Source organism: Phragmites australis, chromosome 8 (assembly GCF_958298935.1).
Source record: "Phragmites australis chromosome 8, lpPhrAust1.1, whole genome shotgun sequence".
NCBI classification, from domain to species: domain Eukaryota; kingdom Viridiplantae; phylum Streptophyta; class Magnoliopsida; order Poales; family Poaceae; genus Phragmites; species Phragmites australis.
This window is the reverse complement of record NC_084928.1, coordinates 6,897,835-6,922,311: the sequence shown is the minus strand read 5'-3', so window position 1 is coordinate 6,922,311 and position 24,477 is coordinate 6,897,835. Positions and strand designations below refer to the sequence as shown.

The 24,477-nt window shown below is 39.8% G+C and overlaps 2 protein-coding genes across 4 annotated transcripts; both read left to right on the top strand.

Moving 5' to 3' along the window:
* Window positions 1–1,094: 1,094 nt before the first annotated feature.
* On the top strand, window positions 1,095–10,156 carry LOC133926474 (uncharacterized). 3 transcript variants are annotated; one of them, XM_062372435.1, is made up of 12 exons: window positions 1,095–1,441; window positions 2,406–2,449; window positions 3,548–3,674; window positions 4,719–4,833; window positions 5,602–6,119; window positions 6,686–6,998; window positions 7,478–7,736; window positions 7,943–8,047; window positions 8,411–8,509; window positions 8,599–8,616; window positions 8,723–9,172; window positions 9,511–10,156. In XM_062372435.1, the coding sequence occupies exons 1-12, from the start codon at window positions 1,249–1,251 to the stop codon at window positions 9,847–9,849; spliced, it is 2,580 nt and encodes an 859-aa protein (XP_062228419.1). In that variant the 5' UTR covers window positions 1,095–1,248; the 3' UTR covers window positions 9,850–10,156. The 3 variants fall into 3 exon arrangements, with proteins under 3 accessions (XP_062228419.1, XP_062228421.1, XP_062228420.1); XM_062372436.1 differs by lacking the exon at window positions 8,599–8,616 and having other exon boundaries at window positions 1,096–1,441; XM_062372437.1 differs by lacking the exons at window positions 8,411–8,509; window positions 8,599–8,616.
* A 9,063-nt stretch (window positions 10,157–19,219) lies between these two features.
* On the top strand, window positions 19,220–22,145 carry LOC133926475 (uncharacterized). Its single transcript, XM_062372438.1, has 6 exons — window positions 19,220–19,559; window positions 19,671–19,721; window positions 19,854–19,905; window positions 19,999–20,057; window positions 20,884–20,929; window positions 21,828–22,145. The coding sequence occupies exons 1-6, from the start codon at window positions 19,431–19,433 to the stop codon at window positions 21,965–21,967; spliced, it is 477 nt and encodes a 158-aa protein (XP_062228422.1). The 5' UTR covers window positions 19,220–19,430; the 3' UTR covers window positions 21,968–22,145.
* The last annotated feature ends 2,332 nt before the right edge of the window (window positions 22,146–24,477 follow it).

The window sequence follows — 24,477 nt, the reverse complement described above, 5'->3', positions numbered from 1 at the left end:
CGGATAAAAAACCGGCGGGTACAATTATGGGTGAGCATTACTTATACCCGTCATACCCGATTGTCATCTCTATATATGACAGTGGGTTTCGTCCAACCTGGGCGCCGCATAACATTCCTGTAGTATATGTGCATCTGTATAAAAAAAATTCCAGTCACAAAGAAAAAAGTGTCCAAAGATTAAACAAATAGAATATTTCTTGAAAGAAAGGGACAAGCACGAGCTTTTTTTAATTTATATATTTTTTACGTCTAGAATTAGTAATTACGTGTGTCTGTGTTTGAAAATTTGCAAATCTGTACGCCTATCGCCTATCAACGAGCGACAGAGATATGTATTTGTGCCAAGTGAGCGACATGCGTAGAGATCTATAACTTTTCAAAACAGATGTTCATATTTGCAAATTTTAAGAAATATATATAAATAAAAAATCCATCTTTTCGGTTCAGCAAGACGATGCTATTAGAAAGTCCAATGGACAGGCACTATGAAAGTAGACCCGGCCCACAAAATCAATCTAACATATAAACAAGAACGTTATTCGTATAGTAAAAAATAAAAAGAATAACCCTAGTCCTTTACACCTCCAAAATGACGTTTCACCCCCTGTATCCCTAGGCCACCAAACGTGGAACCCCACCTTACCCTCTCCCTACCTAGGGGCATACTCATCATTTTCACCTTAACCCGTCCTAGCATTCACACTCTCACCAGCCTGTCGGGATTCTAATTCACGCGTAACCGTTATAGAAGTAGCAATTTTCAAATAGCCCCTCCTATTTTTTGTTTTTAGAAATTCTTTTCTCTCACAATTTTTTTTGAAAAAGTTTCTCAGATAACTTGTGCGAAGATGTACAGATAAGTTTTTCGGACAAGATTGACGATAAAAGTTTTAAGTAAAATTACCAAAAAAGTTTACTCACAAAAAGTTTAAGAATTTTTTTTAGAAAATCAAAAATGAAAAATGGGTGTTTTAAAGTATCGCTGCCGTAGAACTCGTGCACGGTGCGTGGCAGCCCCAAACCCTTTCACGTAATTTCCATTTTTTTTGGCCACCCCTTCCCTTCCCTTCCCTTTGGAAAACACCCAACGAGCCCAGCCGGCCCCAACGACCCCAACCAAACCAAAACCCAGACCCACCCCGGAACCGAGGGCATCGCGTCGTTTGATGCGATTCCGGCGGCGATCGCGAGCGCCTCCATCACCACACGCTCCCCCGGCCTAGCGTGCTTCCGTTCGGCGATCTACATGGCTGGCGGCGGCGGCGGGGCCCGCGCCTCCGACAGGGCAGCGGCGGCGGCGCGCCCTTCGACGGCGATCCAATCCACCATACAGTCCATCAAGGAGGTCGTCGTCGGCCACTCCGACGCCGACATCTTCGATGCCCTTCGGGAGTCCAACATGGACCCCAACGAGACGGCGCAGAAGCTGCTAAACCAAGGTCTCTCTCTCCCCCCTTGCCCCCCCCCCCCCCTGGATCTGGGGTCGCTTCGATCTCGCGCCGCGCTGGAAGCTAGGGTTGTGGGCGCATGCGCCGACCCGCATTGGGTCGGCGCTGCCGCTGCACGCGTGGTCTGCGGCGGCGCGTGGTATTGCTATGTACGGCTAGGGTTTTCGAGCTGAGGCGATTTGGGTAGGCTGCGGTTGTGTGGTGGTGATTTGCTCACGATTTGAGGTGCTTACAGCTTAGTGGGATGTTCGTAGGGTGGGTCAGTGTGTGATGGTTTATAGGATAATGGTAATCACGAGGGCTTTGGATTAGCATGTGATTTTTGTTAATCAAGCATTTCGGTATGTCAATGGTTTGTTGTTGGGGTGACTTTGATACTCTGCTGTGCCAAATTGTTGACTTTAGTTGCTGTAGTTTCAGATTTATGTGGTTGGAGAAGGAAAAAATATGAGGTAGCGCTTAATGTCGTAGGGTTTGAGTTTTAACCCACGTAAGGGTTAGATATTGATGATCTTCAGGAATTGTTTTTGGAAGTAAATGAGTTTTGAGATTTTTGTTAGGTGGTAATATGTTGCACCTTTTTTTTTTTTTTTTGCCATGAACATTGCATTCGTTGGTGCAAGCACATCATGTTTCTTCATTTTGGGTGGGGGTGGGGAGCAAGATATTGATCTAGCCATAAGAGGAATGCTTATTATAAATAAGCCACTTTGACCTCGCAAGACTATGAGCGGTCTCCGATCATTGTTATGGGATTTGGCTATTTATCTATCTCTTGACTCGGAATGGGAGCAGAGCAGGTTTGTAAAAAGGATCTTGTAGTGTCTAGGGTGGGTGGATCTCGCCACCATGTAGCATCCAACTTATTTATTGAGTCAGTTTATGTATGCGGGATACCATTGTGTGTAATCCTTGTCTTTTGTGGTTGTGATTTTTCTCATGTTTGCACTTGCAGATCCATTTCACGAAGTGAAAAGAAAGAGGGACAAGAAGAAAGAGGTATACGTTTGCAGTTTTGGTAACTTTTGAATGTAATCGCAAAATGAAGCATTAAAATACAAAATTGTTTCCTTTTTGTATTATTCTTGCCTTTTGTTCATAGCGTACTTGATACATGTTTTTGTCACAATGTTAGGCTTGCCATGATTTTTTGGTGGCTAAATTGTCAAAACATAGTTAAAGGCAAAGAAACTTGGGGTGCTATGCCCTTAAATCGTATTATACGCAGGTCACGATATGCCAAAAAAAGAGAAAGAAACCTGCCCCTGAGAAACACTAGGTGCAAGCATAATAACAATGTATATGTCTCTCCTGTGTAAGATATGCAACCCACAGTATATGCCCCTCCTTTTCTTTTCCTTTTTTTTTTCCAGTTTTGTAGCTTACTGATGAATGAAACTCTAGATCTAGAGAGTTTATGCCCTGTTGCCTTGTCAGAACTTGCTTATGAAAATATGTTTTACCTTTCATGCTTCTCTGTTTCTAGCCTAAACACCACAAAGCTCTGAAGTGCTTGTCACCTAATGTGCTGCGCCTGAGCTATTTGAGGTGTTTTGTTGTGCCTTCGTGCTACTCAATTGCCTATGCATACTCTTTCTGGACCTTTGACTGTAGTGAAGTTGACCTTTGACAACTTAGGCATAAAAATGGCATCACCGGTGGGGTTATGTGGCTAAAAGGTTAGGCGCACCAAAATTGTGGTTATGAATAGAGAGAAGTAGCTTGAGGAGGTGCTGTGCGCCAAACATTGGTGTGGACATGTGGCCGCGTGAGTCATTTGACCAAACAGGCCCTAGCTCTTGTTAATTATGTATATTCTGCAATATGTCATATGGCAATCTAACTTTTTAGTATTTGGTATGGATACTGTATGTGCACTGACATGTGTATCGGAATCAGTTCCCAATATCTTCCATTAGTTGAATAAACATGTTAAGTTGGTTGCTTCTATCTATTGCTGTCAAAGTTTGTGTTTTGAAGCATTTCTAATGCTTTTGCCTGGGAGGTTTTGAACAAAGCATCTGTTTTAAATCCACTGCTTAAACCATGCATTGGCATTCTTATATCCTCTTATGATGAAACAAATTTGTTGCTTAGAGTGCTGGCCAGAAGAGCTTTGTTGATAGTACAGCACAAGTTGAGCAGAACTCACAATTGGTGAAGCCACACACACAAATGATTGAAAATGATCGAAGAAGAACTCCCAATCAGGGTCAGATGTCAGGTAACATAATCAAAGGCCACCATTTATAATTCTAATCGTATGTTTAGATACGTAGAGGAGATATGTTTCTTTGCTATCAAGATAGTTCGAATCAGCATTATGGCATACTTTTAGCCAACCTGCTTTCAGACTATGAAAACATATAACTTCCTATTTTCTGTTGCAACCCTGTTTGCTGCCAGTTTGCTTGTATTTGTTCCCAACTCCCCATTGCATGCTGTAAGGCCGTAGCTTCTGTTACATTTGTTGGTTATTGTTAACTTTCGATATCTTTAAGGTTATTATCCTCTTCGGCTCTTTGCAACATCTCGTATCATTACCATTCTGGGATCATGTAAAATCATTTATGATTTTCATTGTACCTCATGTGACATATGATGTGTGCACCTTTTTATCAGTCCCACTCCACAAGAAAATTGGATTTTGTAATGGCACTCTCAAATGACGCGGTAGTTTTTTTTTCCTGGTATGTGGATTTCAGCCTTAAGTGGACAAACAACATATTTGTTTAGGTGTTGTCAATGGGAATTAACAAAATGATAAAAAGGAATTGATCTGGCAGTCCATCTCTTCCTGTCATATAAGTGTTTAGCCCAGTTGAAACAGAGCTCTAGATTAAATTCATCAAAATAAATTCTTTTATTAACCAGTTCATGAAATGTGCATTTTTCTATCTGATTTAACCTTTCTACGCATTCTTCTACTCACATTATTTGGTTGTTTTGGATAATATTTTGGTTTTCTTGACTTGGATATGATGGTTCCATACTAAAAGCCTTTTAAAATTTTGAACAGTCAGATATTGAATGCCTACTTCTTTTTTGTTTCCCTTCCTGTTCTGCAGATAAAATGAGCTTTGTTACTATGAAATATTCTGTTTTCTCACCATCTATTCTTTTCAGATTGCACCATGTTCACTTGTAATCAGTTATCCATATGTTGGAAGTGTTTTCACTTTTAACATGAGTACATGACATGTTTGCATCATTGCAATTTTGTATCTGGTACGTTTGCACCTAACTGGTAACACATTGCTTGATGCAGGTCCTAGTCGGGAATTTTGGGTCGTGAGGGACAACAGATTTCAGCATGGTGTGGTGGAGAACAGACCAGAACTAGGGCACAAAGTTTCACAAAATGTACAAATGTCTGATAGGAGGTATTATTTGTTTGACAATTTCTGCCGTGGCTACTCATTTGTGTGCTCATTTGTTTGTCTAACAATGCTGTGTTGTATCATAATCTTTTGTAGTTCAGGCGTGTGTTGCATAATGATTGTAATGAACACCAAAAAATACTATCTTCCATTTCATAATATTTCTCCATTTTCTTGCTAAGGGTTGTCTCTCATCGATTGCCCATTGAAATAATCTAGAGTGTAGTTATTGCAACACCTCTACTCTCTAACCCTATCTGTATGCTGTGAAAATGAAGTAGTGGTTGAGGTTTGATGTTTCTTTATTCTATACGTATGATGTGTTTGGACAGATTTTATGAAATGGAGGGGTTACATATCTTGAGATAAGTGGAACACATGCGGTTAGACAGATAGCTGTGTTGACTGAAACCTGTATTTTTTTCTTTCTAGTTTGTCCACACAGAACGTTAGTTTACGCCTGGGTTACAGTAATTTTATGGTTTATTTGCAAAGTTATAACAATGCTAGAATGACATTATGGTGGCTTTTTTTAATAGCACTTCCTTTGCTATCTTTGATACACCTGACTAAGAACCCTGATTTTATATCTCAAACAGAAAATATTAGAACCGTTAAATAATCAGTTAAGAACTAATCATTAGAGCCCTTAATAACAAATATATTATGAAAAGTGCTCTCTTCTAAGTTTCTCACTGTTAGCTGTTTTGCATATGCACATCTTATAATTAAACAAACTAATACTTTCCTTACTCGATTGTCTATGTCCAGTGCGGCTTTTGTTCAGTCTGGTCGAAACCGCTCACCAACTACAACATCAGAAGGCCAGATCACACATCAAAATGCTAAGCAAAACTCTAACTCTGACACACTTCAAGTGAAGAGGGACGCACAGGGTACTACGCAGAAGCATGCAAAGCCATATTTAAAGAATTATCAGAATGAGCAACAGTTTCCAGCTTCCGACCCAGCTCGTGTGCCATCCAATTTCAGAGCTGCTGGTGGAACCTTTGGACCTGCTCGACGTCAAGTTGGAGTAGTGAATTCCACTAGGCAACTTTCTGGCCGTTCAGGTTCTCAGTTGCATGTGCCAAGTGCTTCTCATGCAAATATTCAGAGGGGAAGTTTTACCTCAGCTGGGGCATCTGGGCGTCACTCGGCTTTTATGTCTAGAAACATTCAGCCAAACCAGAGACCTGAAACAGTATTTCATGGCAGATCTGGTGGTAGATCTTTTGTTGCCCAAAACGTCAACAGGTATCACCAGGGTCCTACTGGCAACCAAAAAGGTAACATTCTCCAGTGACGTTTATGTTATAATTTTGGTCAGCAGCAATGTTGATATCTAGTTTTGTCAGCAGCAACTGTCTAAGAAAAATATTTAAATTTGTGACGTGCCTCATCTCTTAACTTTAAAAACAACCGTATTGTAAATATTATATAGAGAATAATTTATTTAACTGGTTTTGATCAATTTTTACTGGGTCGAGTAGCGTCTACTCTGTGTTCCTGTGAACCACATATAGTGCTTCTTTTTTATGTTTTCTTATAGATGTGTGGCTCTCACTTGAAAATTCATGCTTACTGTATTTTTTACTGTCAGTTTTTTAGATCTATATTAGTTCTCTTGTTTAAAAGATTTATTCTCATGTAAAAAATGATTCAAATGCTTGTTAACTGTTACACATGAGTATATAATTTATGATGGTATTTCTGGAAATGTTCCATGTTACCACAGTTGCTAGCTTGAACAGAAGTTAGACTTGTCATGTGATGTTTAGCTTCGGAAGTTTTTCAACTGTTATCTAATGTTTAGTCAAATAGTCTTGTAAAATGATAAATTCTGTCTCTGCAGCCATACATCCGACTAAGGAGTGGAAGCCAAAATCGACAAAGAAGTTGCCATCCACTGATGTAGATAACAGTATAGCTGATGCTTTATCTCCTTCAGCCAGCTACAGTGAAAATGCTGATGCACCAGCTGTAAACAGCTTGTCTGATAAAATTTCGCAAGCTAACTTACATGAGATGGAGCATGTTATTATCCCAGAACATCTCCGTGTACCAGAATATGAGCAGACAAAATTAAGGTTTGGCAGTTTCACATCTGGGTTTGATGCGGACCATGTACCTGGTTCAACCTCTCCAGACTCTGAACAACCAGAACAGTTAGGTGAACCTTTTCCAATTCTTTGAATCAATCATTCCATAAGAACTTGACAATTTTGCCCCATAAAAGGGGGTAATTTAATCCCAAATTTTGTGGCATGAAGCTGATTTCTTAGAAGTACTTCATTATTGAATAAAACTGAATTAGAATATGCAGTTCTTATTACATCTATAGTTATTATACTGTTTGCTTTACCTTAGCATTTATTCTTTTAGAAATGTCATCACGGTGAATGTTTTCCAAACCTGCAACACATAGAACCAGTTTGATAGGACTAGTCATTTGTGTCGTTAGATTCTTGTATACATTTATAACTTATTGCATGGCATTTGACAAATCCTAATAATATTTTTTATTTATGTTTCCTTTTGATAATTCTAGCTTGTCATTTCTTTACGCTATGTGCCCCACTCTGGTGTGAGGTGTGGGTAGTTTGGAGAATATGCCATTCTCTGATAATCCTCTTGTTATATGTAGTGTACAAGATCCAGTTCAACAGGTTAGTGAAGAGGATACTTCGGGTGCTGGGCATGATGAGGTGGATGAGCAAGCAAGATCTTCACAGCACCTCTCCACATCAACGGCTGAGATTTCCTTACCACCATCCGAGGATAGTGACAGAATGAATGGAGAACTAGAGAATGATGATGGCCTTGGGTTAGTTCAGAGCGACACTCCAGTTGGAGCAGCAGATGGGGAAAGTACCCAGATAACCTCAACTTTGACTGCTTTTTCTGTAAGTTAATGAGGAAGATTCGTATAAGGCCCAGACACTGTAGTTCTTTTTGCTGATGCTTGAGTTCTTGACATGGTTGAATGTTTTTTTTTTTGTTTCTCATTTATCTTTTAGGTTATTTGTTAGATAGAAAAGTTGCAATTCATTTTTTCTTGGAAAATTTCTTGGTATCTTTAATGATAAGTAGAACTTGATTTTTTTTCCAGACATATGGCCATGAAGACCCTAATATACATTCAAATAACGAGGCGCAGTTATACGGACTGGTGGAGGCTAATGTACATCCACAAGTATTGGCTTCCTCTTCTCAGGTAAATGTGCTATTGAACTCTGTTGGACATTGGTTACATACACTCTTCAATCTTCATTCACGAAAAATGTCTTTTTGGACATCGACTCTGTTTTCATAATGCAACTTTAACCACTAGTTTCTACTATAATATATTTGTGAGACTATTTAAGTTGTATCATTCTGGAGTACTACTTGAAACCAGTCTGCACATAATTTCCATACACCCATTGCAAATATTTGTAAAGCTATTGGCAGCCAAATATTAAAAGTTTGACTGCATGTATCCGAAAACAAGTGTTATCTTGACTGGAGGGAGCAATATGGAAGGGATATCCGGACATGTTACCTTTGCCGCTTACAATTTCTCACTCTCTCTCATCAGGGGTACCCTTCAGAAAATCCGGAAGCAGATAATGCTGTGCAAGTGTTCAGGATGCCAGAATCTAACGTTCATTCTCAAGTACTCCCTTCCACATCTGAGGTTGCACTTTTTACCTAAGCAACATTAGTCTATGCTTACTGTAAGATAGAATTTGAAATGCCAGTTTTTGTTTTTATGTTTTATCTCAGGCTGAACAACATTGTGAGGCTTGAGCTATTGCCACCTTTGCTGTTTTTTTTCTAATCTTTAGTGTAAATGCTATGTCTTAGTATACCTCATAATCAAATCATGACACCTGTTGTGCCTTTGCAGGCCCTAAATCCACAGATTGTGAGCAACAACCCTGTTGCAATCTCTTCACAGCAGCAACATATGTCTCAGCAACAAGCGGCAGCACAGATGTACCCTCCAATGCATGTGCAACATTTTCCGAATTTCATGTCATATCGACAACTCTATTCTCCAGTTTATGTCCCACCCATGCCTATGCCAAACTATTCAACAAATGTCCCTTACCCATCAAATGGAAATAATTACCTTCAGATGCCTGGTGGAGGTTCACATTTAACTGCAGGAGGCATGAAGTATGGAGTTTCACAGTATAAACCAGTCCCAGCTGGTAACCCTTCTGGTTATGGAAATTACACTCATCCAGCTGGTTTTACAATTAGTTCTCCTGGTGTTATTGGAGCTGCAGTTGGTGTTGATGATGTCAATAGGATGAAGTACAAGGACAACAGCATTTATGCCTCAACCCCACAGGTACAATTTACAATTTTGGGATGCTAGGTCTGAAAATAGAGAGGATTAGCTATCTTATTCTTTTTGCTACACAGTACTTGATGGTGCATTAGTATTACTGTTAGCTCAGCTTTGTTTGTTACTGAGTTGTGTACTTAAGCTCTGAAGTGCCCCATCATTTGCCTTGTAAACCAGATGGGAGAAGTGGGACAATCATATCTCTAATATGAAAGTTTGATAATGAAAACAGCTTTAGGCCAATAGCGGATGATTCCTTTTGATGAATTTAAGGTGGCGCCTTACAATATTGCTTCTGAGCTTCGCCTCCCCCCTTTAACTAATTTGAATATCTTCCACAGGTTGAGACTTCTGACATCTGGATTCAGACACCTAGAGAGATTCCAACTTTGCACCCTCCGTATTACAACTTATCAGCTCAAGCAACACCTGGTGCTTTTGTGCCAAATCCCGCGAATGCATCTTTCAATGCTGCGGCACAATCATCTCATGCACAGTTCCCAGGCTTGTACCATCCACAACAGCCTCCCTCTATTGTAAGTCCACACCCCATGGTGCATCAGCAGGTGCCATCGGCGATTGGTCCCAATGTTGGGGTTGGTGTGGCGGCACCAGGCCCCCAAGTTGGGGCTTATCAGCAACAACAGCTTGGTCATATGAATTGGAGACCCAGCTTTTAAAGAAGGTTTCTTAATTATCTGTAATTAGGGGGTCACAAGAGCCTTTATGTAACAACAGTAGGCTCCTTTTAACAGGAAGCACCTTTGTTTTTAGTGCAGCTCTTTCTGATCTATTTAAGCTACAACAAGGTTTTGTTAGCTTTTCCTTCCCCCAGGTGAATTCAGTACCCCATCTGAACTGGTATGATGTAGATTATGAGTTAAACTTTGGGCAAGTTCTCGAACCAGCAGAGGTTGAGTACTTTCCGTTTTGTTCTTTTCCCATTCTGTTGTACGTACTAATTGGGTTGGGGATTTTATCAGCGCATGCAGCATTCTGGTGTGTTCTTCTATTGAATGCAAAATGTTTACTTGGTTGGGGTTCTTGGCTGTAATTGGGGTCGACCACGATATGAATGACCAGGCCCATTCTGAATTCAAATTGCCATTTCAATGCATGATGGAATCTCTATTTTTTGTTGTCTTGCTTAAGTGGCGCAGCAAACATGGTTTGATACTATGCTGAAGAGTTGTAATAGACATTCCTAGAGAATAATGGAAATTACTTTTGCTCTGGCAGCTGAAGACATTACTATTAGTTTGGGGCTGTTTAGTCTGTAGTTGAAACTGTTGTATAACTACACTGATTTAGCTCCCTGGGGTATTGTCTTGGTGATGGATGAATTGAACTAGAATTTGATGTACAAACGGGCATGATGCAATTCAGCATGCTGTTGCATCTGTGCCTAAATTTTTCCTTTGTATTTGCAGTGAACTGCATTTTACTTTTGTTGTCTTTTCGTTGTTTGATGCTTGTTACATGTTTTCACCTCTTTCTTTTTGGTACATTTGTTGTTCAGTGTATGAGGAAAAAAAGACTGTTCATCTTGGCAAATCCTTGCTGTACAAGTAAGTTGCATATCTTACATGTGAACATTGCAGGCATAATTTTTTTGGCTGTTCAGCTTTTCGGTTTTGCTGGTCCCTTCAACCCCTACATGCTGAAGTTGTGTTCAAAAGTGAAGATGCACTGTCCAGTATATTATTCTGTTATGGTTAGAATTTCAACGTGTTGATACCAATCCGTGTGCTTGTGACTTGTGAGGACTACACTTTTTTTAATAAATAAAAACTTGTGTGGTTTATTACATGTCTAACAATCTGCTATTTCTGCCTTTTGTCGCACGATTAACTGCCTAAGTTCAATGGTTTTTACAAAGACATCACCAGTTTATATTGCCCTATAGTTTATTTTATGTTACGAGGATAATTGTGGTTGGACTGACCATTACTTATGAAAAGCTATTAAAACTACAATGTCAATGATATGAAGCCATTTCGTGACAAAATCTACCAATGCCATCGTAAACGGAGCATTAATTCCCGAGTCAGTGTCCGCTACAAGCTTATCTATGATGTCCGCTACAAGCTTATCTATGATGTGGAGCTGCCGGTGAAGAACTGGAGCTAATTGTTGCGGGTAGAAAATAGAACACAGTAAATAGTAAAAAGAATGAACTTTTGTATTGATTTTTTATGTGTTTATATATTTACACATGATAAAAAACATGATGAAAGGACATATATATTGGGAAGATATCCCTTTCCAATAGATAACTATTATAGTTGACTAATTAATCACATGATGTTTATTTTTAATACTCTTCCTTGATCAATTATCTGTAATGTAAATTTTTTGTTGAAAACTCCTCTAAAACCTTATGGAAAAATATGGAGAGAGAATAATATGTTGATATGACATTAGAACTCCTTTAAAATCTAATAGAAAAAAATAAGGAGAAAATGATATGTCATATATTGGTTATTGTTTCATTATAAGCTCATATGAGAAACTTAGGAAAGGGAAAACTCATTGCTAAGGTTAGAGAATAATAATTATGATCTATGGATCATATTAAAGCCTTTGAAAACCTTTTAGGAAAATAGAAGAAAAAATAGTGATATGCTGTTAAAACTTCTTTTAAACCCAGTAAAAAAATAAAGAGAAAATGTATAACATATATTGATTATTGTCTCTTTTTAAACTCATATAAGAAAACCTTTAAAAGGAAAAACCCATAAGCGAGTTTAAAAAACAATAGATATGTCGTTGATATCTCATTTAAAAGAAAAATAAGAGATATGACATATGATCTTGTGTAGATATTGTCTTATTAAAAACCTTATATGAGAAACCGTATAGGAAAAACTCATAAAGAAAATAGTGCAATATAATATCAACATGTTATTATTTAGGGATCAACTCCGTCTGAACCTTGCAAATACATAGTCATTGCATACCAACTCCGTGAATACATTTTTGGAATGTGAAAGTTAGTAAGGACTTAGTGAATAAATCAGTGATGTTATTACATGATTTAGTTTGCAAGATTTCTTTCTTCCTATTATGAGGATAGAACAATTTATGAGTAATAGGTTTGGTTATATTGCTCTTTAGGTAACATTTTTGCATTTGAGCAGCATACTGAATTATCATTGTAGATAATGGCTAATGATTCAATGGAACTAATACCATATGATAGTTGTATATGAATTATCATTCTATGAAACAATACACATATATATGATGTTTCAGAATGATAGGTATAAGCAGCCACTAGAATCTGTTTTAATGACTCCTATAAAAAAGCTATATCACCATAAAATCAGTCTATGATCTAACGTTACGAGGATAAAATATATAGCCAGAATCTTGATATCCTACTATGGTTATATCTTGATTTTTCTTATAAAAAACCTAAATCTTTGGTGCTATAAAGATATTTGTGGATATCCTTTTTGACTCTCGCCTAATGGCATTTGTTAGAGCTGCGCTATTTAAGCTAGTAAGTTATCTGTAAATGTAATATCAGGCCTGTTGCAATTTGCAAGATGTATGAGCACTCTAATGGCACTAAGATATAGAACTGTATGATTAATATCTTTTCATCGTCAATCCAATATATAAATTGATCTTGATTCATATTTAGGGATTGAATGATCATAAGTATTTTGATGGATATGTTTGTTCAATATCATTTGGATATTGGTGGACTGATGGATAAATATTTCTGAAGGAATATGCTTAAGTTACAGACTTAAGCAAAATTTGGTTTCAACCAAATTATTCATCTCAAATTCTGTCTTAAGATAATTACATATTTTATCGTATATAGTTTGGAGATGATATAAAATCTAATTGGGATTTCATTAGGAACACACATATGCAATCGTTGGAGTAACCCTTCTATGGAAGGAACTTATTTAATCAGTTGTATCATAATCAACTTAACTGCTTGAAGTTATGGAATGACTTTAAGCTGTACACAATATATATTACAATTTGTATTTAGATTCAGAATGCAAAGTCCATTAGAGACTTATATATCCGAATCTATCCAATTTATTTGATCTGCCAATGATATTGAATATAAACATACTTTCCACACATACCATAGGGTATGTAGCATTATAATTGATGTCAGGTCTCTGCGTGAACTCTTGTGCTATAAGCCTCGCTATTTCACTACCTTATAAAATAAAATCCATTTTGCTTCCATAGGGAAGACATTGTATTGAGCGTAAGCGATTCTCCTTAATTACCACCTTTGGTTTGACCAAGTTGAGTGCTGAATCACTATACCTAGGACTTTTGGTCAGAATCCAATTGAAGATGTACAACCATTTTGAGGAGAGATTTATGTCGATAATTTGTAGTCTTTGGTATAATTGATTCTATGGAATCAATATATTTTGTGAAAATATTATCTCATTTAACTCCATGTATTTTCCAAAACAATGGAGTTAGGGTGTTCCCATGACCCAGCGTCTGAATTTGTGTACATATTTGTGCTGGGTATTTGGATGCTAAACATCCATAGACGTTTGGATAGTGAATATCCACAAGATGTCTATCAACTTGATATTGATTTACATTTACTGTCGTGGAGGAGGATTCCTCTTTTTCCGTGGTAGCTTGCAAGAAGTTTTATCTTTTACGATCATATTTCTCCCCCTCTTATTTTGATATAGGAGTTGAGTGGTTTTGTTTGGTACATCCACTCTTTCTGGCATATTCTTAGCAGGAATGTAGGATTTGATGACACCTTTATGACGAGTAAACGAACCTGACAGATTATTTGTAATATATTGCAAATACAAGATGCTCTGAATGAGGATTCAGATCTCAGGTACGTGGATATGAGGACTGAATGTAAACATGTGTGACACTCTTTATGATTCCTGGTATTATTTGTGGTATTAATCTCCTCCTAATGCCTGAAATTGTCCTCAAAATATTATTAGCATATGGGCAATTAATATGTCCCATTTGAGAGATCTCGATGTATTATACGATTGACGGATAATTATACCTCATATAGATCATAAATGCCTTTTGATGTATGTTATAGGGTGGTAATATCGGTATGTGCAGAACATTACCGAATTGCAGGTGAAAAATACTTAGCTGAGGTCAAATTTCCACGTACTAACTACAACATAGAAAGGCGTATGATTGCAGTTGGATGCATTTAGTTTAATGATGCATGTGTAAAACTGCATGTCACCGACAAGATGTTGGAAAATTGCAATTCTATGGTTGGTCATGAAAATAATTTGATTATCTTAATGAGAGATTCAGAAAGACCATTATGAATGTGCACATAGGATACTTCATGCAATAGTGCCTAAAAACCAAACAATAATTGAATGCACGTCAATGAACATCATTATTCATGTGAACGGATTTGATCCTGCGTCCAGGATTATTTGCTCTTATTTTAAAAATTTGAGCAATGAGTTTGACATAAGTGTGATGCCTTATGTATAAGGGACACATACAGAGATATTTGTAGATGCATCAAGCAACATTATAGAGTACCTGGATGATCTATAAAATTGTTGATTGGAGCCATATGTATATTCTTGAATGTGTTCAAGAAATTGGATGACACATTTTAAATTTTAAGATAAGAGTGTCTTAAAATTAAATTCCCTGTGACACATACGGTACACACAAATCTGAAGATTTTGGGAATACTGTGACCAATAGAATTGTTAATAATTTTCTCATCATCTCTAAGGTAGAGTGATTGTGACAATTATGTCAAGTCTTGATGTGATCAAGATAGAAAAAAAAAATATTTTGTACGCAATATGTGGTATGAGATTTGATGTATATATAGTACAATACAGATGGTATATATGGAAGTTTTTCATATCTGTTGATGAAGAGGAGAAATTCCTCTTTTGTTGTTATCATGGGTTTCGATATGGAACTATTCTGACAGATATCTCTATAACTTAGTAGAGTACGAGTGGAATTAGGATACTATAGAGGATCATCGATTATGATTTATGCATCTATAGGAAAAGTAATTATGGCATGATCTGAGCCAATAATTATTGCATCGCGTCTAGCGATTGTTAAAATATTTTCTTGTCTCTTAGTAAGAGTTTGGAAATATTTTGGTTTCTCTAAGTATAGAATTTGTGGTGCATATATTCACTAGGCATATTTCTTCCTTCATTGGAGTGACTCCTATAGAAATCTATATATAGAATTGAAGAATTTGATATAAAATTCTTTATTAGATATGTAGAATACATACATACTTTATGTATTATCATAGTGCTGATATAATATTGTATTACAAAACTTAATGGGACGTAGATAAAATGGTATCTAAGTAATTAAGAGACTAGATAAGGTCTCCAAATATGTTGTGCGAAGCAAATTTGACAAACGTGTTTTCCATACTCATGGGATCTTCTAGTTGCAGAAGAGTCTAGTTATTACTTGGTTCTTGTTGAACTTGTTGTGAACATGTGACCTCCTCGATTGAGTCAGTTTAAAGATTGAAGTGTACTTCAAATCTTTGTCCTTTTAGCAGATCTGCTACGTCCCACAGATTGTTAATACAGATCAACTATATGTCTCGGGTTGCGACATTTCTTAGTGGAGTGCTTGTAGCATCCACACTTGTAACAAATATTAGATTTATCAAGTTTCTAAATGTCTTGACCCTGATCCAGTGCATAGGGCTTGTGCTTCTTTTTGCATTTGCGTTTACCATTAAAGTTCTTTGGATGTCATTTAATAGAGCCATCGAACTTATTGCTATTTTGAACATTAGCATGTACTTCAGGTAAAGGAGCAACGTCAATTGGACACTAATGATGATTCCTTAGAAGGAGTTCGTTATGCTTTTCGGCCTGAAGTAATACATGTATTAAATTAGAATAAATATGGTATTCACTTGCATGGTATTGGATCCTATTAGCGGGAAATATAGTAGATATATTTTTATCTAATTTTTTTTTTTGTATCTATAGGTTCTTTTTTGCAAAAAACGTAATTTTGAGCAGATTTTATGAACATCATGACTGTGATTTCTAGCAGACTTAAAGTCCTAGAGTCAGAGATGTGCCAATTCATAACTTGCATCAGGCAGAATGACTGCCTACTACTGTCCATATCTGGTTTTGAGAGTTAGCCATATAGTGCTCGGATTTTCTTCCATTAGATACTCATATTTGAGATCCGGATAGATATGGTATCTTGTGTATAATGCACCATATTTAACATGATCTGTTAGCGGTGGATCTCCCTCTTAAGGAGATTGGGAGAGCCGCTACTATTCCGTAAGACACAAGACTGATCTTGACGTATATTGTCCATGTTGGATAATTGTGATCATTGAATGTGAGTTCATCGAACTCTTTGCTGGTCATTGTATTATACATGGATTTTGACTATAGATTTGATCAATTTACAGCATGTAAATTAAAAATCATCATGGTAATATTGTAATAATAACGCAAAATTTTATAATGTCAAGTTGAGACTTGAATTAAATAGTGTAGATCTCAAATTATGTAGCTAACACATTGAAGATAATCACCAAATATGGGGTAGATCTCACAGTAGTATGAGGCATAATATGACATTTGTCAGTATACGTCTATATTCCTATTACCTTGTGTTGTGCTAATTAGAATATTTAGAAGAACACGTTGAATGTAGTCATTAAGTTAAGATGATAAAATGTAGACCTCGCAGTAATAGTGGATAATATGCAAATCTGTAGTAGATGTCATAGTTCTATTAACTTATGTTTCACAAATATTTAAATGGAGGTAATCACCAAAATGGTGTAGACCTCAAATGTAGTGATTTAACCCTTTGACGGTAGTCACCAAAAATGGTGTAGACCGTATGTTAATGGTTTAACACTTTGACGGTAGTCACCTAAAATTTTGCATATTAATTCTGCTTGAATTAAGCACTTTTGGGCATAAAATCTCTTTGGTCTTGATTAAGGTGAATTAATATGTAATTCTGCAAGAAAATTATCAATTGCAAATTAACACGGTTGTTAATTCAACTGCATGTTATAGGGAATGCTCGAAGCAAACACATTGAACATTGCACAATATTCTAGAAAAACAAGATTTGGAATGTAATTTTACATCAGTAAATAACATAATGTGTAATTACTAAAAACACCGAGGTCCTTAATGTGAAAAGTACTAGATACAAAGTACTATTCGGTTGGACGATCTTGTAATATGTTTGAAACCCATGGGGTTTACTGCAATGTGGCCTAAGGCTCGGTGCATTTTGACCTGGCCGAGTGGGCTCAGCCAACCTGGGCTGCGGCCCAGGCGACCTTTCTAGCCCACTCGGCCCAACGAGCTCCCCTACACTGCCCCATGTATAAGACGAAGGAACGGCGGGTTAGGGTTGACCGCTTGGCCTCCCTCACAGAGCGCAGCCACCGCCAGATGGCCGGGTCACGACACCGCCCGGGCATGAGAGTTGATCGTTGCCAAGAGTGGTGAGGCTAGAGAGGGGGCAGCTCTTCGTCAGAGGGGCGAGAGTCGGATGGGTGGGCGGTGATGCCAAAAAGGCGCGATCGCAACCCAAGGAGGTGCGGCAGTAGATCATCTGAGGGCAGTTGCGCTGGAGTGCGGACAACAAGGAGATCACCGGAGTGTGGAGGGGCGCATCAAGCGTTGTCAATAGGTGGTGGTGGGCTGCCGCCGCCGCTAGGGCGGTCTGAGGCACCGCTGCCAGGCGGGCAAGGAGCCATCGGGTGGAGGCCGGACGCTGCCTCTGACCAATCGGCGCACCATCGGATCTGATGCGGCCATGGAGGGCCGCCGCCGGTGAAAGATGGAGCGGCCACCGAGGACCGCCGTGAAGCTGACCCAGAGTCGCGCCGTGCATTTGAGTTCACCGAGAAAGAGGCCGCACCAGCATGGTGAGCAGCTCCGATGCGAGCGCATCACCGCGCCGCGTTGGGGGCCATCGCCGTAGAGCCACGACTCGAAGAGATTCGAGCAAATCTGTCAAGGTTGGACGCCTAAGCGACGCTAGTGGGCGCCATCATCCTCTCCATGGGTGCTCGACGTCACCAGAGGAAGGAGGGTGGCCTCCTTAGTTGAGGGGATCAAGGGGTGGCGCACAAGGCTGGGGTGCCTATAGGCCGCCTCGATCGCCGTTCGACGGAGGTGAATGGCGCAATGTCGTGAGTGAAGCACCAACCGAGGGAGCGCGGAGGCGTCTGATGGTGGATGACGACGTTCATGATCGAGGCGTGAAGATGTGGACGATGAATGGCATGAAGAGCCACGTGTAGGTGGTGTGTTGATCCGATAAAATCGGATCCATCGTCGTCGTGGGTGAGAAGAAGAGGATGAAGGTTCATATGCTCCTTTGCTCACCTTCCGTTCTTGTTCGTGTACTGTTTGTCTTCGCTTGACTAGAGTGTTAGAGTGTTGTGTCTTCGGTTGATGCACACGGAGGATGGCCACGACAGCGATGAAGTCTGACTGCCGTCGTCATGTTGATGATGGTATGGAAGGCGACGCAGAAGATGACGCGTCTTGTTGCCATAGTCAACGGTGTGTGTTCCGTGCACCACTTTCATGTGGTTTGCCGTGTATTCCATGAATCGGTGATGCCATCGTGCTAACCGTGGTTGAATATTGAGGCCAATTCGTCGCCTGGATGCAGGACACCGGACACCGGACGCCGGACGGAGCCGAGCAAGTGCTCTAGTGAGTCTGCCATCACCGTAGATGATCGGTTTGGCCAAGTAGCAATCGTAGAGCATCATGTTGATAACGTGTTGCGGGTAGAAAGTAGAACACATTAGAGAGTAGAAAGAATGAACTCTTGTATTGATTATTGAGGTGTTTACATATTTATACATGATGAAAGGACATGTATATTGGAAAGACATCCCTTCAATAAACATAACTATTATAGTTAACTAATTGATCATATGATGTTTATTTTCAACACTAATGCTATTTAGGAGCTGGTAGACAACCAATGCCTGGCCAAACAACGCTGGATTTTTCTCCAAATTTTTTATGTCCATGTGCAACTACTTGTTGGCTAGTTCTCCGGCTAGGGGTGCAGGGCACATCAACATCAGCAGGTTGAAATCGATCTCAAACAGAGAGGTTAAAGGATCTGGAACCACATTCCACATTTGTATGCATATGATGATGAAGATAGTGGCGGAGCTATAATATCCACGGCACGAGAATGTTAAGTGTTTCTACGACACTAATGCCGGCGAACCGGCATGGGCACGCGCGAGGTGTACGAGGAGAAGCTCCGCAGCGGCGCGCACCTCCACCGCGACCCCACCATCAACCCCGGCCTCGGCTCGCGCCACTGCCCGCGACGCCTCTCCCTCCTCAACCCCACCGGTGTGCGTCTCGTCTCCCCCTCCTCCCCGTTCCCCTTCCCCGTCTCGAAAGCCATGCTTGTTTGTATCCTCTGACCGGTTGTTCGTGTTCTCGTCTCTTGTTGGGCGGCGCAGGGAGAGGGGGACTGGGCCATCACCTCCGTCCTGCACGACGCCACCGCCGTGGTAACACGCGACCTCTCAGTCGCGGCGGCGCGGCCAACATCCGCGTGGCCGTGGTTCCTTGCTACTCGGGGAGATTTGTTGTTAATTAACTTGTGTTCAATTTTGGTTACCCTGTCTGCCCTGTTGATTTAGGCTGGTTCCGTTGCCGGGGCGATGCTCAGTGCCGTGCAGGGGTTTAACACAGGTACCTCTCACAGTTCTCTGTATCGGTTTTGGGGTTTAATCGGTAGCCAGGTGCGTTGAAATTGAGATTTTTTTGTGTTTTTTTTTGGGACAGGGATCCCGTTTGTCCAGAAGCACGTGAAGGGGCCGAAGTGGCTGCACTTGCTTCTTGGGGTAAGGCTTAATTTTTGTTCACGCAATACTTATGTATGAGTAAATCTTGCATGTTTATTGCTGCCTTTGTAGCTTTGTTCTGTTTGGTGAGAAGACTGCTCTAGTAGTCTAGTCCAATATCTTACATATGTGAAGTCTAAACTCTCAACCAGTCCTTTGCAACTGTATTGCTAGGAGATGTAGTGCACAAAATTATCCATCATTAGATAACAAGATGATCTTTGGTAAGCAAATCATTGCAAAAAAAACTCTACTTGTTTTGTAATTATGTGGAATCCGATTTAAGAAGGATAAGTTAACAGAGAAACGTTGGCAGTGCATACTGGTTATTGAAAAAGATGATCGTGTGCTTGATCCAGACAAGAAAACTAAAATCAAGTTGGTAAACATCTGTTGCTGGACAACAAGCTCAACTTAACTCTGAACTGGGATGTGTGCCATTGCATTTAATAATATGCTTGGGGAGTTGTAGGGTTCTTGAAAAAAAAGTATTGCTTAAGGCAAAGAAGTAGTCCAAGCCAGCTCTTTGATTGGCTGCATAGGTTTTTCAATAAAAACGCTGAGTTTAGGAGCATTAACAGGGTATTACTACACATTAGGCCTTGGTGAAGTCAACCTTCTTAGCGCAAATTCTGGTTTACTATGAGATTATTGGTACTGTAGCATTTGTGTGATAAAATACTTGCTTTGGGCATTTGCTATCCCGTGTTTCAGTGGCAATTGATAATAGATTCTGTAGATATTCATGATTTTTGTCGTTGTAGAAGTTTGTGAAAGGATGCATTGTTATGATTTGTTCACTTTGGAAGTTGCTATTTTTGTGCAGGTGCCACCACTTCTGTTGTTCTCAGGTGCCAGTGCTGTATTTGGTGGTAAGCCATCAATAAATATGTGAAAAGAAGTGCTTTACTTTTTTGAACTATAAGAAGTGCTTTATTTTTGTTTGGGGTAACAGGGGTACAGAAGTAGGGATTATGTCATCAGGGTCGGATTAGATGTAGTTAATTTGTTCCTGTCAAAACACTACATGAACCTCTCCACCTTCCTTTTCCTAGGCCGTATTATAAGAAATAGTGCAAAATTGGTAGGCGCCTATAAACTTCGTGGTTTACTGTTATATAAAATAAATTGTCCTAGTTGTTCAAGTCGAAACAAAGCAAGTTATAAGATAGCTTTCGCCTAGTTGTTCCAGTCCAAATAAAGTGTGAAGTCAAGTTCCTGTGAAAGCTATTTCAAACCTTTGCCTCAATGAACTGTTCTATTTAGTGTTTTCATGTGCTTGTTAACCAGCATGTCAGATTATCAGGTGCTATGCCATCATTTGCTAGCATAACAAGCACAACTAGGTTAGGTGTTTCTAACAAAGGAGAGGGATGAAAATTACAATACTGTAGAGTTTAGATAGATTTTATAGAGGTGGTTAAATTAGGGATTTGTGCATGGTAGGCAGTCCAATTAATGTCCTCACGGGATGAACTGGAAGTGCTCCAGTCCAGGCTTCCATCTCTGTGCAGAAATTCTTTCCCTCCAATGGTCTGTACTCTGTGGCGAACACATGAACAAGGGAAACATTTAGCTTCTTCAAAGGAACTTAAATTTGGGAGATTCTGACATGTCAAATTTGACATAGCAAATCCTAACTTACACGTATTTTTTTTTCCTTGAGTTAAAACTGACATCATCCCACGCATGTGGTTACAGACTTATTCACGCACCAGACTTGGAAATATCTCTACTGCCTAGTATATAATGATCTGTTATTTGTTGCAGCGTATGCACTTCCAAGGTTTGCTCAGCTCACCGTGACGTCTTACTACGCGGCATCAAGTGGCTCTCACTACTCAGTTTCAAAGATCACCCGCCAAATCGAAAGCGTTCATTTGTCAGATACTGACGAGAAATCTAGATGAGTATTTTGCAGTCAGTCTTCTATTATATTGATTCCATGTACATGGTATACAAGTTCGTTTATTGCTTTTGCCATGTTGCAGTACGTACAGTGGTAGTTTTGCGGTGTTCGAGACACTCAAACCTGTTACCATCATAGAGGGAATTATATAGCTTTGCTTATGCCACGTTGATATTAAATTGGCATGGCCTGATTATATAGTACAAATTTATCTTGGATAAATTGTTGTGTCGTCTCAAATTGTACACCAGAAATTTACTTTCTGCAGAGAACCGATATGATCTTGTAAGAATAAACAGAAAATTACGAGAGAAATACATTATTTGCGATCAAGAACATGCCCTGGCACATTAAAACCCTATTTGACAGAGCTTCACCTTCTAACTCACGTCAGATTATGATGCATTCATGGATCAGCCAGCCTTTCGTTGCATGGATACTGCTTGCGAGTACAGTACACAGAGTAATGCTACACATACAAAAAGTTTTACAAAAATTCTACCCAGCCTTTCGTTGCATGGATACTGCTTGCGTGTACAGCACACAGAGTAATGCTACACTTACAAAAAGTTTTACAAAAATTCTACGTACATATTGATGTGGATAACAATAACCATACATGTTGATTCGCACTTACCGATTGAAAGGTTTCACGTGGTGGAGCATGCATAGTGGTTGTTGTCCACGTAGCACGTAAAGGAATTTTTGTAAAACTCTTTGTAGGTGTAGCATTACTCTGCGCATCAACCCAAATGGCTAGTTAACGCTGGTTGATCTCGTCAATTAGCACGATCGGATTTGCCAATAAAAATCCAGAACAAACCCTAGTTCTTGATTGATCGAGGTCCACGTCGAAGTTGAGGACGATGGGCCTTAGCAGCCCAGCGGCGCCTCCTTCCTCTCCCAGGTGCCGCTTCCACCATAACAGGAAGGCCTTCGTCCACCGCATCCCGTAGCCTGACCCTACAACGCCCGGCACCACCACCGCCTCGATCGTAGCACACCACACAGTTTCGGCGGCCTCTCCCTCGCGACAACCACCGCCATCGGCGGCGGTGGCGCATGTCTCCCTATTCGGCCGTGTGGTGATCATCGACGTACGCGCCAAGTGCGCTGCCTCCTGCCATGTCCTCCGTGTCACCACCATCGACGTTGTCCATTTACTGGTGTCGCATTTTACAGGGTCCGTACGCATAGGTATGTTCGATCCGGACTCAGCAGATTAACTACGCGCGCCTCTGTGTTTCTCACTAGATCGAAAAGTTGAAAGTAACTGGGACAATATAGAATTCGAATAGAGAGAATGAAAACTGTTGAATTGTTATGGAGCCAAGTTAGTGTGGTGGTGGAGATCTAGTGACGGGAGCATCGTTGGAGGCGGGTGGAGGCGAGCGAGAGGTGGGGCAGTAGAGCCGATGTTAGGAGGTGGAGTGTCGGAAGGTTGAAGATGATTGTGGTGAATCCAACGGTTCACAACGGTCGCTTGAAAAATAAGAAAATTATTTGGTTGAAATATAGCAACAACCTTATATAAAAGTTGAAAGGGTGTCGTCGAGGAGAAGACACCAACATACAACCGCCATTTGGTGGTTAGGCCAATGAAGATCAATCCGCAACACGGACAACGGCTTTCCTCCGCCGTTTCGTACTCTACATCATCATCTCTGAGGAATTCGTCTTTGCACTTTCATCAATCGGCTGTCTCCTTAACTACTCAACACATGCGTACGATCTAGCCGCATCTTCTTCATAAAGGCCATCAATATGCCGGCGGTGAAGACGGATCGATCGCACGTACGGGAGTAACTCTGCAATAGTGAAAAAGACAAGAAAGCATTACGTAGATTATAAACGTACACGTACGTACGCCTTGCGTACGTGTTACGAGCAATGACGACGCCGGTACTTGTTTCTCCCATCAATCATCTCCGACACCGCGTCGAGGTCAACATAACGGCGTTATGAGTGAGATCAACAAAAACGACAGTGCCAGGCCGTACATATACAACAGTGTAGTGAAAATGGACATATTAAATTATGATTGTAATTTTATAATTAATGATAATATAGTTATTGAAACTAATATATTTATCAAAGATATATATTAGTAGATCTCATGGATGTAATACATCAAAAAGTGTCGCACCCGAGACAAAGTTTGATTGAATTAGAGAAATCTTAGAAGAATTGAACTCACCGGATAGTTCGATCTAGTAGAGTTTGCACTCACCGGAGCATTATGCGCAAAAGCTGATAGCCTCACCGAATAGTTCGGTGCTCTATGTATTGAATTCACTGGAGTATTTCTGACAAATGAGGAGAAGGTTAAGGACCTCACCGTATAGTTTGGTGATCTGTATTGGGTAACAACGAAGCATTTCTTGTAAAGAAGAATGCAAGTACAGAAAATTGAAGATCAACCCACCAGAAGTTCTGATGCTTAGTTTGTGCACACCAGAGTATAGAACCGGAACATTTATTACAGAGGTAACTGCAATTGCTGAAAAATAA